The 15,946-nt window shown below is 38.6% G+C and overlaps 1 protein-coding gene across 3 annotated transcripts in view; it reads left to right on the top strand.

Moving 5' to 3' along the window:
- Positions 1 to 15,946, top strand: part of TPD52L1 (TPD52 like 1) — a 55,148-nt gene that overhangs the window by 14,362 nt on the left and 24,840 nt on the right. For 2 of the 3 annotated variants that reach the window (XM_027454597.3, XM_027454596.3), the window contains exons 2-3: positions 6,604 to 6,719; positions 12,521 to 12,669. In XM_027454597.3, coding sequence (XP_027310398.1) covers positions 6,604 to 6,719; positions 12,521 to 12,669 — 265 coding nt within the window. Of the gene's footprint in view, positions 1 to 5,963; positions 5,985 to 6,603; positions 6,720 to 12,520; positions 12,670 to 15,946 lie in introns of those variants that run through there. The other variant, XM_072036038.1, reaches the window with a different exon arrangement.

Here is a 15,946-nt window from a genome sequence, read left to right as displayed (position 1 = left end):
CTGTGAGTTCCAGTGATGGCTGGTAATCTGCTAGGTAAAGCTCCAAATTAATCCTGGGAAGCTTGCAACACCTGTGCTATGAAGTGAAGTAAAAAGGCATTCAGCCTCCCATAACCTCTGCTATTCTACACAAGTGGAAATTTCATTCCCAGGTCCAAATCTGGGTATTGGTATGATTTTGGAATTATACCAGCTGTGCATCTGAACGTATTTAATAACCTTAACAATCCTACCAGTTTTTTATTATTTTTTTTTCTTAAACCATAGCTAGAAACAAGGCATGGTATTTGGTATTTCTTGGAAAAGTGGGGAAGGAGAGCTGGGAATTCAGCATGAATGCAATTCCTCCAAGAAGAAACACATATATTCTAGTTGGGAAAAGGAAGAACATTGGGAACGTCAGAGCAATCCAGACCAATCTTATTTTTTTTTCTTTCTCTGATTCTGCTGTGAAGTATCCCTCAAATTAGATTTCAATCTCAGCTGTGTTCAGCTCACTCCCCAAAGTGACCAATACTCCATGGCTCATAACTATGAGCTGTGCATCCTTGTGAGAGCAGTACTTGTGGGCGGGCTTATAGGCTTATATGACACCCTTACAGTGCACTGGAGGGTGATAGGCTGCTTCTTGGAAAGCTGCCCTTGGAGGATAGCTCAGTCATCATCAGACACTCACAGTATTTCCCTCTGTGTGGAAGCTCTAGTTGCAAATGTGAGAGACGGCAGAATCTGTAGAGAGAAAGCAATAATTGGGAGAAATTTTCTGCTATCCTTTGCAGAGCAGTACAATGCAGAGATGCCCACAAACTCCAAGCAACTGGTATATGCCTTGATCCAAAGCAGAAGTACTAGTTCAAGGCTCAAGAGCAGTATATTATGTGATGATAATATATGTGCCTGAGCTGATAAGCATCACTAACTACAAGAAAGGAAGTCTATTGATGCAGCTGTAGCCTGAATTTAAGCTGGCTGATAGAGCCATATGTTGAGCTCCATTTCAAAAATAAGTATGTCCTAATTGTAACAACTCTGCTTGTGGTAGCTGTGTAATCGATGGCATTGTGAATGCAGACCTTGACTTTCATTTAGCAGGATTAATCCTTCAGCATAATGCATTATTATGGACTGGTCTGGGGACAATCAGATGTCTTATGGTCGTAGAATTATGTTAGATTCAGGCCAGTGAAATCAGTTTGTCCTGGTGTCAGCTGGGATAGAGTTAGTTTTCTTCCTAGTAGCTGCTGTGCTGCTGGGTTTTGGAATTGGGAAGAGCACAGTGCTGATACAAGAGGGATGTTTCAGGTGGTGCAGAGCAGTGCTTGCACAGAGCCAAGGCCTCTCCTGCTCCTGGTGCTGCCTGGCCAGCGAGGAGGCTTGGGGTGCCCCAGGAGCTGGGAGGGGACACGGCCAGGACAGCTGGCCCAGGCTGCCCAAAGGGATATCCCACAGCGTGTGGCATCATATGGAACAATAAAACTGGGGGTTGGCTGGGGTGGGGGTAGGGAGCTGCTTGTGCTCTGGGTGGGCATTGGTCCATGGCTGGTGAGCAACTGCATTGTGCATCACTTGCCTTGTATATTCTTTATTATTATTATTATTTGTCCTATTAAACAGTCTTTATCTCAACCCACAAGCTTTTACTTTTTTTTTTTTCCTGATTCTCTCCACCATCCCACTGGGTGAGGGGGAGTGAGTGAATGGCTGTGTGCTGCTTAGCTGCCTGCCAGCTTAAACCACAACGCAGTTAACTTCAACAATCAGAGTAGGAATCCTAGTAGAGTAGGGTTATTTTAGTGTGCCTACTTTTGTGAGCGTGCTGTTTTCAGCTTTAGTTTCCTGCACATAAAACCAGTTGGCAAGTTGTTAATAATAATTCTGACTAGGCATTTATTTATCACTTCATGTGGAAAACTGTTGGCTGTTGGGAAATTTTGCAACTTTGAAATTTTATGCTTTCTATCTTTTGTCAGATAGGGTCCTCGCTGGAAGTTAATGAGTAATAAGTATTTCTCTAATTCTGTAAATTAGGAGAAGGAGTAACTTACATTAACTTTATAGCTTCCCCATACTTTCAGTGGGCTGTTGTGAAAACAGAGCCTTGAAATGTTACCTGACTGGATTTGTGACCTCCCAACAAGTGGTCTTTTTGTCTGCATTTTGCACAACCGAAATCAAAGCAAACCATTCAGGGCCTGGGATTCCACTGCAAGGGAATGAGACTTGACGGGGTCTCCGGAGACTTGAGAGCAAACATGGGTAGTTTAATAGAAAATAGCCTGCCTGTACGTTGAACAAACTGTTCGTTGTGGTCATATAAAATAACCAATAAAAATGATATTTTAGTAAGCAGCTAGTGATCATTTGAATAGTATTATTTAAAGTACTCTAAAGTTAAAGGAACAGATGGGTTTTACGTAGTGGTCAGCAAATGAAAATCTAAGTGCACAGCAAAGACTAGCATATCTCAGTGCTGCAGCCTTCTGGCAAGAAAGATTTGCCTGATATATCAGTATAGTATATACCTATATAGATGTTGATATGTTTAATTCCAGGTGAATTAGAAACCAACTAAGTTCTTTCTACCGACAAAGAAAAAAAACATGAAACAACCAAGAAAAGCTCTGTGTTTGTCTACTTGGTTGCAGCAATTCTCTATAAAGTGTATGTCTGCACATCCATACAGGTGAAGGTCTGGATTAATAAAATGCCTTTTTTTTTTTCTTGGGCAAAGTACATAATTGCTGGAATTGAATGTACATGGTCAAGTATAAAAATGCAATGTTATCGTAAAATTCTAGCTTTAGATGACTAAATATAGCACTTTATATTGTAGAATAATACTAGATTCTAGGATTCGGCTCTAACTGTTTAGATCAATCAACTCATCCTTGTGTATGTTTTCATGAGTTGCTAGATTAAGTGTGTTTAACAAAATGTATAGCTAGATTAAACACACTAAATAGTATCATACCTCGTTCCTTGATTCTTAATTACTCAGGCAGTTAATTGGAGAATACAGGAGCTCACTGAGATTCCTAATTCCATTATGCTTCAGTATCTGGTACATCTGTAACCGATGTCTGAAAGGTGTATTGCTGCCTACTTGAAAGGACCCTACAGGCAAGGTGGGATGGAGGCTGAGCTTCTTGCACAGAGCAGAAGGTGGAAGAATGCTTTGTACTAGCAATAGAAGCTGTTTTACTACCAAAATCAAAAGTCACCCTTACTTGTATCGGTGTGAATCTCGCTGCAGGTTCCTTTTCTCCCTGGGGGCCACAACATTAAGCTGTTTTATGAATAGGAAAATCTCTGTAGCATAATTTCCTGTGAATCAAGCTAATGCTGTAGTTTCCCCAGGGGCTGTGATGAACTTCCCTGGTCGGGTGCTGTAGGAACCTGGCTGGAGGCATGCTCTGGTGGAATGGATGCCGTGGTGCTCAGAAGTGCAAACTTGGCCATTTTTTCTGTTGTAAAAGAGATACTACAAATGGCCTTTCTTCTGTGGTTTCTCTGATAACTCATAAAAGAATGAGCACATCTAGTATTCTCTCTGTCTGTGAAATCACTTTACGTCTTCTTTACCAACTGACTGTTTTCATTAAGCTTGTTATAAGAGAGCTCTAACTCTGTCTGAAGTCTAACACAGGAGTCAGTGGTTAGTATAGGGGAAATAGGGATGGGCACTTAAGTCAAAAAAAGAAAAGAAGGAACAAATTCTTGTGAACCCTACTTGCAGACTGCCTTGCAATTGCTTGTGGACACTCAAATCTCTAGGGGTTAAGTTTCTTTATTCTTTATTCCTCCATTTCCTAAGCTGAAGACTAAGAGAGATAAACAAGAGAGAGTCTGTGAGGGCAGCCCCAGACACTGAAGAGATCAGGTCAGATTCAAGAAAGGAGTTTCTGTTGCTCAGGTGGGGAATAAACTGGGAAGTTCAGATGAGGTAGCACCAGAACTGGAACATCCTACCTGTGCTGATAGGCCTGCCCCAGGACTGAAGTGGTTTGTCATAAATGGTGAGGATGATGTCCTCAGCATAGAGTGGAGTGGCAGTGGGAGGTGAAGTTGAAGACTGAAAGCAGCTTCTTGGGGGGTGAACAAGAAAAAACAACCAAGGATCGTGAAGGAAAGGCAGAGACTGAGAAGACCAATGGAGAAGTCAGAGAGTAGGTTGCTAGTAGGTTCCTTGTGCTCATGTGGGAAGTTTAAGAATTGAGATTAGTTGAAAGAAGACCAAGACACACAGTGTGGTGGAGAGCTGTTCAGACTGGAAGTCTGAGGTGACTGAAATAAAGCCGATGCAGAAGGACAGTGACCATTAGGGAGGACTGTGGTAGAGGCTTTAGAAAGAACGTGGAGGCTGAGGGATCAGAATAGATGTTAGGGGACTTGAGGCTTGTGCAAGAAACAAGATCAGAACTGTGACAGGCACTGGGTAAGGTTGCAGAGGATCATTAAGAAGATTGACATGCATTTACATTTTTTTTTTTTGAATGGATTTTTATTTCAGTAGTATTTTGAAGGTCAAACTTGACCATTTGGCCTAATGAAATCTTGATCTTTGGTGATTTTGGTATGTGCTGGCTTCCACGTATCTGTCTATCCATTGTCTAACAGTTCTGGCCTCTTAACCTAGGCAATCCCAAACTAATACTGTCCCTTAAGTACAGATCAGTCTCCTTTTTAGCTTAAGTATCAGCTGGTCCTAGATCTCCTTTATCTCATGTCTTTTACTAATTCAGCCCCAAGATTTTCCTTAAGGGTTTTCAACCTTAACCCTGTTGGCCCTAAGATTCACCCCAGTATTTCCAAGAGCTGTACTTGTACTGCTGCTCCCCCATCTGTGAAGAAAAGGCGACTGCTGACAGGACCATGGGGGAGTAAGCTTAGCCTGATTCCCATAGCAACTCTGTTAATCCTCAAAAAAACTAAATCAAACAATTGTGTTTAGGATGTAGTGGGGCTAATAAAGGTAATTTGGGAGCATTCCTACTGAATAAATATGCTTTTCTTTTGTTGTGACTTTGGCAATCTAGGATATCCTGGCAAGTTGATTTTTTGGGTAATAGCAAAGGTAAGAACTTCTTTTAAATGCTTTCTTCTTTTTAAAAGATTTTTGTGCCTATGGGTGGTGCTCAACTTTTGCATATGGTGCCAGACAGGGGTTCAGCACCTGTGTTACTTCTCTTTCTCTTCCCACTCACGGGAGGTTGTAATTAGTAAGACTGAGTTTGCCACATTGTGCTCTGCGGTAAAGCTGCTGCTAAGAATCAAATCTGTTCTATTCTGTTAAATAGGAGGAAATCCAGGTACGCTGTGGGAGTCTATATGGAAGAAATGATGAAAGGCTGGAGGGAGTTTTGCTTTCTTCTTTTTCTTTTTGCATACTGAATGAAGTACTCGGTTTCACATTGTTGAATACTCTTGGCTTGCTGCTTGTAACCTCTACTCCCTAATGTCAAAACTTAGTTAAAGTCTAATCTCTGTGGAAAAGAGTATATGGATGTCTGTGGAGGCCTGAAATAAGTTAGTCTCTCCTGTATGAAAGAGCACACAGATGTCAGGAGTCAACTGAGATGGCTGGTTAGCCAGCTGAAGAACTGAAATACAGGGAAAAATGTTTGATTTGTAGCCTGGAGGAAAACTTTCTTCTACAACAGGAACAGATTAAGAACTTCAAAACAAGTTCTAAAGGATTGTCTTCTGTTATGCTTTGCATTGTTTTGTTTGCAGACAATGAAGAATGAGAGGCTGCTATTTAGTGAGATCCCAGCTGCCACTCTTCTCTTCACTGAGTGTTTGGGAGATGGGTTATATTGTGGTTCTTCTGAATGTAATATACCAATTCCAGGTCTCGCAGACATTTTTTGTGAATAGTTTGGTTATCATACATACTGATGCTGATCTTGGACACACAGAAGAAGGTGGTGACTGGAGATACAATATAATTATTCCTCCTTTACAGGTTTAGATGAGGAATCAAGGTAAGTTTCTCTCTAACATTTAGAAATTTGCAAGCAGGAGGTATGGCATTTCCTTCTGCAAACTATGGCCACCTGCAAGGTTCTCAAATTGTCACAGAGGTATTCTTAAAGCAAATCCTGCTTGGTAATATACTTACTGTATTGATCAATGTGCTATTGCCACTATTCACATAAGTGATACACATTAATCAACTTTATTTTTTTTTGAAGAAAACCAGGGCTTTTTAGTTATTGTTTTGTTTGGATTTGGTTGGTTGGTTTGGTTTATGCTTTTTTGTTTGTTTGTTTTGTTTTTCTGTATTAGGAAAAAAAAAAAAAAAAAGATGTCTTGCTATGGACTGGTGGGATCCAAGGTGATTGCCTTCTTGGAATGAGTGGTGCTTTAACATATTAAGTTGCTTTTATTACAGCAGTTACCATCTAATACTTCCAATTGTTTTTCAAAAGTAAGAAGAAACAGAATGCTCATGACCTTTAGCAGGCAAGCATTGTTTTGTAGTTAACTTCTTTTTTTCCTAGTGGGTGAATATTACAGCATTCTTTGCTTTTAGAGGATGTCAATATTACAGTTGAAATAACTGATAGCAATTGTTTTAACTTTTTAACTCTTTACTTTAAGGTCTATTGGAAACCCAGGCTTTGAATGAGGCAGATGAAGACATGGTCACTGATGTTGATTTCACCAATATGATCTCTGAAGAAGAAAAAGAAGAGTTAAAAATTGAGCTGGCCAAGGTAATGAATTTGAATTTCTGTGAGTATTAATGTTTCTACTTCCTTTAACTGAAATATATTCATTGTAGGGTAAAGTACACATCATAAAAATTGCTCTTCCTTTGTGTAAAACTCTTCTAGGGTACAATAATGTGAAATAATTCTTTTCCTTAGATATTTTTGAAATGTTAGCTATCTTTTACCTGATGATTATAAAGCTAAATATGCCATTTTAGTCAACAAAAGCCATTTTTCTTTATTTATAAACCTTCTACAAAAACTGGAAGGTGTTCCTCTTATCAGATCTATGAAATTGTTGTTATGGTGGTGTGACACCTGATAGAAAAGATTCTTTGTATGGTGCTCAAAGGAAAAGATGCTGCTGCTGGTTACAGACAAGACTGATGATGATTGGCACAGTAATTTCACTATTGGTTCTGTTTTCTTCATCACCGATGTGTCTGGAGACAGTTGCAATTTTGATTTGCAATTACTGTTTGCCTAATTAAAGAACTTCGGGACACCATGAAAAGGTTTAAAAGTAGTACTTAATAAAAAAAATAATGGGAGAAAAAAGGTGTGAGCTCTGTGGTCTTTTGATTACAAAGGTTAAGGTGATTGTCTAGATTCAGCCTCTGATCAGAGTGCTCTGTGAAGTGTTTGCTGCTATTGCACATGGAATGGGCTCATCCAGGAGACAGCTCTTTTGCTGAGAATAGCTCCTGTCTTTTGTATGACAGAAATATTTAAATTACTGTTATAATATTAAGTACTCTAAGAAGTCATATTCCTAGTGACTCTCAAGTCATTTACCTTCAGTGCTGATTTAGGATTTTCTAGTGAAACAAAAAACAAAAGATTTTTTTTCACCTCAGTGTTACATTGAGCCTTGTTTCTGAGTTGTTAGTTACTTTTTACTTCTGTGCTGATCCTGTTACTTCAGTAAATTACAGGAGGAAGCTGAAATTTTATGTACTCAGTTCATCACATAGCAATGAGGTAGGAATTGGCATGTTCATTATTGGCCTTTTGTCAGGATGAGAGGCACTGGGCACAACCTGGAGCACAGGAGGTTCTGTCTGAACATCGGGAAGCATTTCTTTAACTGGTGGGTGACTGAGCACTGGCACAGGTTGCCTATAGAGGCCGTGGAGCTTCCCTCTTTGGAGATCTTCAAAAGCCACCAGGACATGGTCCTGGGCAACCTGATCTGGGTGGCCCTGCTTGAGCTGAGGGGACCACGGGGGCTGGACCAGTTGACCTCCAGAGGTCTCTTGCAATCTTAACCCTTCTTTTATTCTCTTCCCTTTTCTGAAAGGGACAGATGAGGTATATTAGAGAAGCAAGGAAGAAAAAACACTTCCAGCAGACATCTGAGAAAGATATGCTGCTCTCAAGGGAATTTGTCTGTAGCGTTTCTAGTTATATCTTGTGCATGCAGATTCCTGTGGGAGCTGAGAGTGCTCAGTGGCTCATGATAGAAATGCTTTAATTCCTGTACCAACACACAAATGAGAGATTGCCTTTCAAATATTGTAATCTTGGCTGACCTAGAAATATTTTTTTTTGAATTTGCTCACAGCAGTTTACTGGTATACAACTTATGCTTAAACCCAAAATAAAACTGATAATTATGCTAAGAAAGGTTTGGAAAACTTCAGCTCAGTGAACAAAGTCAATATTTAAGTGATGCTTATGATTCTCAGAAAAGACTTACAAAAACTGGTAAGACTCTTTCAGAAAGAAACCTCTGTGGCAATTGGGTAATGTTTCCTTTTGAAAAGCTGCTTGTCTTTACTTTCAAGCCCTGAGCTACCGCTACCAGTGGTAGTTTTGTTTTCTTCCACGTCCATATATGTTGGATAAGACTGTCGTTTTGAGCCTGTGGGATCACCCTTTCCTCTTAGTGCTCTGAAAGGTCCAAATCTTCCTTAATGCTACAATCACTTAATACTTGATACAATGGGGAGCTGTTGTGAGGACCTGTTATGCTTGTATTTAAACAGCAAAATAAGCATCCGTGTTGTGTATCTGCTGTATATATTCTCCGTGTTTCATCCCTTATTCTCTTTCCCCTCTGGAATTAGGAGGGGAGCTAAAACTACTGTTTTTCTGACAGGTTTATTGTGTCCTCTTTTCTCCTGCTAGTAGTCTTTTTGTACTGGAAGCTTTTCAGAGCATGGACTAACTCTGTTCTTCTATTTGTAGCATGGCTAATACAGCAGGGTTCTGAGTCTAATCGGGCTTTGGCATTTCTACAATACAAGTAAAATGAATACCTGTTGTAGGAATTTATAACAAGCATGTGAATTAATGGAGGTCAGTCTTGCACTTCAGAATAATAGCAGAAAATTGTAGCCCAAAAATTTTATGTACGGCCAGAAGCTTGTTTGAAGAACAGATTTTTCTTTTCCTTCCTTGGTGTGAGGAGTGTGGTACAGTGACTCCTGACTCATGACGAAGGCTGAGGGTTTGAGCTATTCCACTCACTGCTGTCTGTTGTCTTTCCATTAAATTTATCATTCATCTCCAGCTACTTGTTTCTGCCCCTCGTGCTGCACAGGTATTTGTGCACCTCTCAGCAATGGATGTAGAAACTGGTGTGACTGAAAACAGCAGCTCATATTTTCAGTCTGATGGCCTTTACATAGTTCAGTTCGCTCTGATGAGGAGGGCTGTGCAAATACCCAGAACAGGATACTATGCATTGGGTGGTGGTGTGGTAGGAAAAAAGGATGCTTAGTCTAACTTAGAAATACATGATTAATTATGCTGTCTTGTCTTTTCTGCAGGGGCCCCTTAATATTTAATCACTTACTGCCTTGATTGTTAAAGCTAGCATAATAAATATTCAGCTTACTATTCAATTTACCATTCAAGCCTTTCATCTGTATTCTTACAAACAATGGCTGAATCTTTCCACCTCCACATTTTACATAGTACTATGTATGTTTCAGAATACAGATAATGGTAATTTACATAATTCCTTATTAATAGCAGTTTATCCAAAATGTTCTGTTTTACTGCCTAAGTACTTTTTTTGAGCTGTTCTATGAATCTTTACTTAAAAAAAAAAAAATGGGAAAGGGTATATATTGGAAAATTAGTTTGCTGTTTTTTCTAGCATTCCACCATCTTAAAAGGATGTTAAACCCTTAAAATGTACAGAATCATAGAATCATTTAGTTTGGAAAAGACCTTCAAGATCAAGAAGTTCAACCATCAACCTGACCTACCAAATCCTATCAGCAAATAATTTGCCCTTAAATAATCAAGAAAGGCAAAACAAAAGAAAATGTTTTCTTGTGTTTCTTTGCTGGAATTTACCATCTTCCTTCTATATTATTAGCCAGTCCCAGATTTCAGAGAGATGTCTGTTTTTGTAGATCTATTCCTGAGATCACACCTTTGTGTGATTTACATGTCAGCTACCCACGGGAACTGTAATTTCTTAGGTGGTCAACTCTGTTTTTATGCATGATCAATACAATAATACAGGAAAGGAAAAACAGTTATTAACTGTGTTTCTTAAGACCACAAAAAGGGAGAAGGGAACATAGTCCCCATAGGATGCATCTGTATCCTTCTGACTGTTGCACTTAGAAAGAAGGGAAGCATAAGGACTTGAAGCTTGTGTTTCTGTTGACTTAAGCCCTATTTTCATAATACAACCTGCATTTATAGTAAGGACTTTTCAAAAAAAGTGATTCCTGACTTTCATGAGAGTTAGGTTTGTAACCTGCTTAAATGCTTTCAAGATCCCACTGTAACTCCCTAATCCTTTCTACCTACTCCTGTTTTCAATCACTAATATCTGAGCACTTCAGGCCTCGTGTCCACTATTAGTTTAAAATGATGGAACTTGAGGAGGGCTTTGTCAGTTTTAAACCAGTCTCTAATCTCTACAGAAAAATAATTTGTTATCTTTAACACAGTCAAAAACATTCACAGTCTCTCCATTGAGCACAGGGTTAATGCTTGATTAGGGCTTTACAGCTTTGTGTGTCTGTTCAAGTGAACAGATGGAAGGACATTTTAATAGAAACCTTTGAATGTTTATATATCCAGGTACCTAGTGATCAGCCTAGTGCTACCCCAAATGGAAAGCATTAATGTTAAATTCTTTAACAATGTTATTCAGGCAAACTTGTGAGAAACAAATAAAGGGAGTTGCCAACTGCCATCTTAGGTGTGCTGAAACTTGTGATTTCTCCTTCCTGTAAGAATTGTACCAGTTATCCTCTTAGAATAGAAACTCATGCTGCCTTCTTGACAGCATTTCATTTGCAGGTTAGGGATATAATGCAGCATAAAGGATATGGGGAAAGAATAAAGCAATTTTGGGTTGTTTGGTATTCTACCAGTGAAGTATTGGCCTCGCAAGACTTGGTGTATGCTGCTATCTGCTTTGCTGAGGTCATGATTTTGCTTTGTGTTCGTAGTCTTGCTGCTTAATTTTCCTGAGCTTCTTGAATAATTTAGATAGCAGGTAGTGACAAAGGAGAAGCTGATAGCTGGTGGATTAAAGGGTGAGATTTTTCAAAGAACAATGAGTTTGTAGCCAGTTTTACAGGGAAACAGAATGCATGAGTGTGTGAGATAAAAATAATGCTGGTATTGACATCCTAAACATAGCCCTGGAGGTCACAACTGATTATACTGCTGCTTGCCTCATTCATTCCCTGCAGCCTATGGAGTTAAATCACAGGAAAACTGTCATTCCAGGGAACTTAACATAAGGTAATCAGACACGTTACCATATGTTATCCTATTAACACATGGAGGAAGGAGCACAGTTGGTAAGGGAACCTACAAACCTGAAGTGAAAGGCAGCTGCTCTCATGTCATTTACCCTTGTTAACTCCAGTACCTCTGAGTGCTGCTTGTACAATTGGCTTAGGAGAATTCACACCTGTGCTTTCAGGAGTGCTGTCCAAGTGATAGGCATCCTGAGTCAATAGCTGACTGTTTCAGTGGTCCCTCTTCTTAGTCAAGTGTTCTGGTTATTGCCATGCTAAAGCTCAATTTTGTTTTAAACATGATTGAAATAACATCCACTGCATGGAGAATTGTTTGGGTTGAATGTCATTGTTACAACTTGAATTTACATGGTTAGGTTAATGACTATGAGCTCTGAAAATATTAATTTGCTGTGTTTTTTAAACGATTCTATACTTCAAGTAGTGCCTGTTTCTTCTTGTTAACAGTCTGCCTGCTATATATTTTCAATTTAATTTTCAAGTATGTAAGGCCTAAGCTATAGGGATAAAACATATGATACTCATGATACTCTTAACTCATATGGTATGATATGATTTTTTTAACCTGTTCCTAAGAATTTGTATCAATTTTTACATAAGTGCAAGACTAGAAAAATGCACATTTGAAGTTAAAAGCCTGTGCATTCAAAGAGAAATAGCTACCTGAATTATCCAGTCTTCTTTTGTCCTGCTGATTCCCATTCCGTTTGTGAATGAAAGGCTGATGTTTGAGATTCCTGATGCTCCTAAGGCAGATCTTGGTCAAGTTGCTGAATAATGAATTCCGGACTGGAGAATTATTTCTGTCTTAACAGGTGCATGGGTACAGTAGTGCACGTGGGTGGCACGGTTAGAGTAAGTTACTTAGAACAGTAGTGCCAAACTTGTTCTGGACACTTGTGATCTACACAAGTACTTGAATCTATCTGCCTCTCTAGGCATCTACAAAAAAAAGCATGTTTGCGCAAAATTCATTTAATCTCCTAGCATAATCTGTGTTTATTTTGCCGTGAGAAAAGGCTAACATTTCTTTCCTTTCTCCTTCCTCTTTGTTTCTCTCAGCTAGAGGATGAAATTTCAACTTTGCGGCAAGTATTAGCAGCCAAAGAAAAGCACCTGGTTGAAATTAAACAAAAGCTTGGCATAAGCCTGATGAATGAACTGAAGCAGAACTTTAGCAAAAGCTGGCATGACATGCAGACAACTTCTGCGTGAGTACAGACTGCACAAATTCCTTGTGATGTGTTGTGTAGCATGTTGTGGGTATTGCCTTGATGAGCCCTGGTATGAAATGTATCAATAGGAATACCTGCCAAAAGGGGTAGATGACAGGAACAAATCCTTCAGGCTTCTCAGACGGAAGAGACTTGAAAAAAAGCCTTCCACAGCAGCAACATGCTTTGCTACTGTGTCACACCTCACCCTTGCAAAATCACAGTAACTGAAGCTGTCATGGGAACTGAGAAGGTCATCTGCATGTCCCATGACATGTTCCTACAGAGTCCTTACTAAGGAGAGAAAGAATACTTCTTTATCTCAGTGTGTTATATATTTTGAACTTCCAAGACAGACAACATAAAAGAAAGACTACTAAAATATTAGCAACCATTAAAAAAAATAGTACCATCATCTGAATTCTAAGGAACAACTGACAGAATCAGCTGATGTATGACCGTTGAATTCCTGGTTTTGTCTGTCCAAAAGAAACAACAAAAAAGGTTTTGGAGTAACTGTGCTATCTTTGAGGTTTTCTTAAGTCCTATGCACATCATTTTTTTTGTTATTTGCTAGCATTGTGGTCTTTGGCAAGTTGCGTATCCCAGCCTTGGCTTACCACTGTACAGAGTGGGTAACTAGTCCACAAGAGTTCAATGAAACTCGTATGTGTAAGCAGCTTTAGGTTCCCAGGGTGAAAGGTAATGTAGAAATGTGAATTGTTAGTCCACTGCTGATGTTGAAATGCTTTTAACTTGATTTTTTTTCTTCTAGAACAAGACCAATTATACTGTGGCAGTCTCTAGTCTAACCCAGTTACTGCCTTCCAGGAAGGTGCATTTGAAAAAAGTCTGAAATCTTGGGTGAGGAAGCTGGGGAGGGATGTTATTTGAGTTGCATAAGAACTCTTAGTACAAACCTTTTGTCTAGGTTAAAGAAGGAGTTAAAAATACACATATGGAAATAGTGATAAGACCTGTCCTGAATCTACCACAAAAATGTTTGAGCCTGGAATAAGTAGTGTTTTTTCTAAGTTTCAAACAATTTCTGTTCTGTGTCACTTATGTTAAAGCTGATTGAGAAACAGAGCATCACTGAGAGAGATGGCAAATAAAACTGTGAGTTCCAAAGATACAAGAAATCCATCATAACTACTGAGGCGTTGGTCTCAGCCAGTACTGATCTTCAAAAATGTGAAAACACCATATTCTATATTCCTCTAAAACTTTTTTTGTCCAAATTAATAACAACATTGGTAGAAAGAAGAACTTAACTTTCATGAATTGCTGTCTGAAAAGGTACTTGTTTTTATTTTTTTCGCAATTGACAACTGGATTTGAGATTCTTAGGGAGAAGAAAGAGTGAGTTGCTTCACACCAGAGGTGAGCTGGGAGTGAACAGCAAGGCAGGTAGGGCAGTGGCATCTCCCATGATGGAGCAGTCCCACAGGACCTGAAGGAACAGTGCAGAGCAGGTGCAATGACATTAAACATGATTTAGCAGATAGCAAAGTTTCAAAATCAAAATATTTTACTTTAAATTGATTTTTTTTTTTTACCAAATTCCAAGACAACTTTTCATTTTCCTTTCACAGTGTTGACATTTTACAGAAGGATAAAGTGACTTTAATACTTTATTAGTATGGTATCTGCTACTCTTTAAGATGAGCTTTAGAAACAGCAAGCCATTAGGTGGTCAGTGACCACCTCAAGACCACCAACATTTAGGACTGAGCAGCAGGAGTTCATATGTGACCTTGAAAGTCCTATTATCCATAGTCCAATTGCTCTATAATTCTGGCTGACACTTACTGTATAAGTCATGGTAGTTCAGCATTCTTGAGAACGGATGTGTTAAGTAATAGAGGTGATTCATTGTTGTTACACCAAAATAGTAATGGGGTAGTGTTACTCACCAATATTCTCTGACTTAGTAAGGTTGAAAAGCTTGCTTTAAAAAATAAAAGTTCAAAATATTTACATTCTTTTATTTTAGGCTTCTAAATCCACAATTAGTCATTTTAAATTCTGAAGAGATGTGGTTTTAAGGAGTCTAGTTTTGCTTTCACTGAATCTTACTGGGTTTTGTAGTTGCTATGTTTTTATAGAAATTAAAACCACTTTTCTTTAATGGAGAGCTTTTCAAACCCACAAGGAACAATTAGGCGCTTTTTTTTTTTTTTTTTTTTTTTTTTTTCCGCCAATAGTATTAATACTTCTTTAAAGCCCTCTATTTAGGGATGTATTCTTGGGCTAAAGTGGACTTAGAGACTCAGTACCTAACTCAAAGGATGGATGCCACCTGGAATGACTGAATATAACTGAATATAAACTTGAGATCCTGACTATTTTTAAGCATTTACAATTTAAAAGGTTGGCCAGGTAGTTTAAAAGTTAACATAGTGTTACGTATGTACGTCAGAAATTATCATTAAAGAATTCTGTTATGACTAAAAAAGGGGAAAAAAAAAGTTTTCATGAAAAGGGGAGACAACCTGAGGTCAAGTAGGCTGATGTCCTTCATTCAAGATTATGGCAGGCTCAACATACAGTTCTGCACAAAGTCTGTTTCCTTGTCATTAATGCATGCTTTGGCGTATCCAAAAGCAATTCTAACCACTTCTAGTAAGACATAGTATTTGCATTGTATTACCAAAAGTAATGTGCAGCTTCTTCTGTATTGACCCAGGGTTTTTAGCCAGCTTTAGAGAAAAACAAAGAAAATCTTTGTTACAAACGTTGTTTGTAATGTTTGCATTTTTCAATCTTGTGTGAAATACACATGGAAGTCATTCACTTATGATGTTGACCAGAATCATAATAAATTTTTCATGCTCCTTGTTCATTTCCTCTGCCATTCATCAATGTGCTGATATTTAGTATAACGCATGTTAGGGAAGGTAGCAGGCTCAGCTGCTATGATTTCCCACACACGCCTTTTTAAAGATCAGGTTTTCAGTGAATAGAGGTGGGTGGATATTGTGTTAACTTCAAGCAATTCAGGTTTTTATTTACATTTTAAACATAGATAATTCATTTATTTAGATGCTAGAAGCAGGATAATGTTGGTAGATTTCCAGGTTATTTATTTTAGCTTAAGGAATCATTAAAAATATCTTTGCAGTGATAGTTAGAGACCACAATTGAGGTTTTCTAATTAACATCCTGCTACAAAGGAAAGGTTTTATCTAACCTAAATACAGTGTGCTCACTTAGCTAAATCTTTTTTTTATTGGTGGTGCTTCAATAAAGGTTTCACAGTGCTTTCTAGTCT

Source organism: Anas platyrhynchos, chromosome 3 (assembly GCF_047663525.1).
Source record: "Anas platyrhynchos isolate ZD024472 breed Pekin duck chromosome 3, IASCAAS_PekinDuck_T2T, whole genome shotgun sequence".
Classification (NCBI taxonomy): domain Eukaryota; kingdom Metazoa; phylum Chordata; class Aves; order Anseriformes; family Anatidae; genus Anas; species Anas platyrhynchos.
The sequence above is the reverse complement of the archived record's forward strand: the minus strand, read 5'-3'. Positions and strand labels throughout refer to the sequence as shown.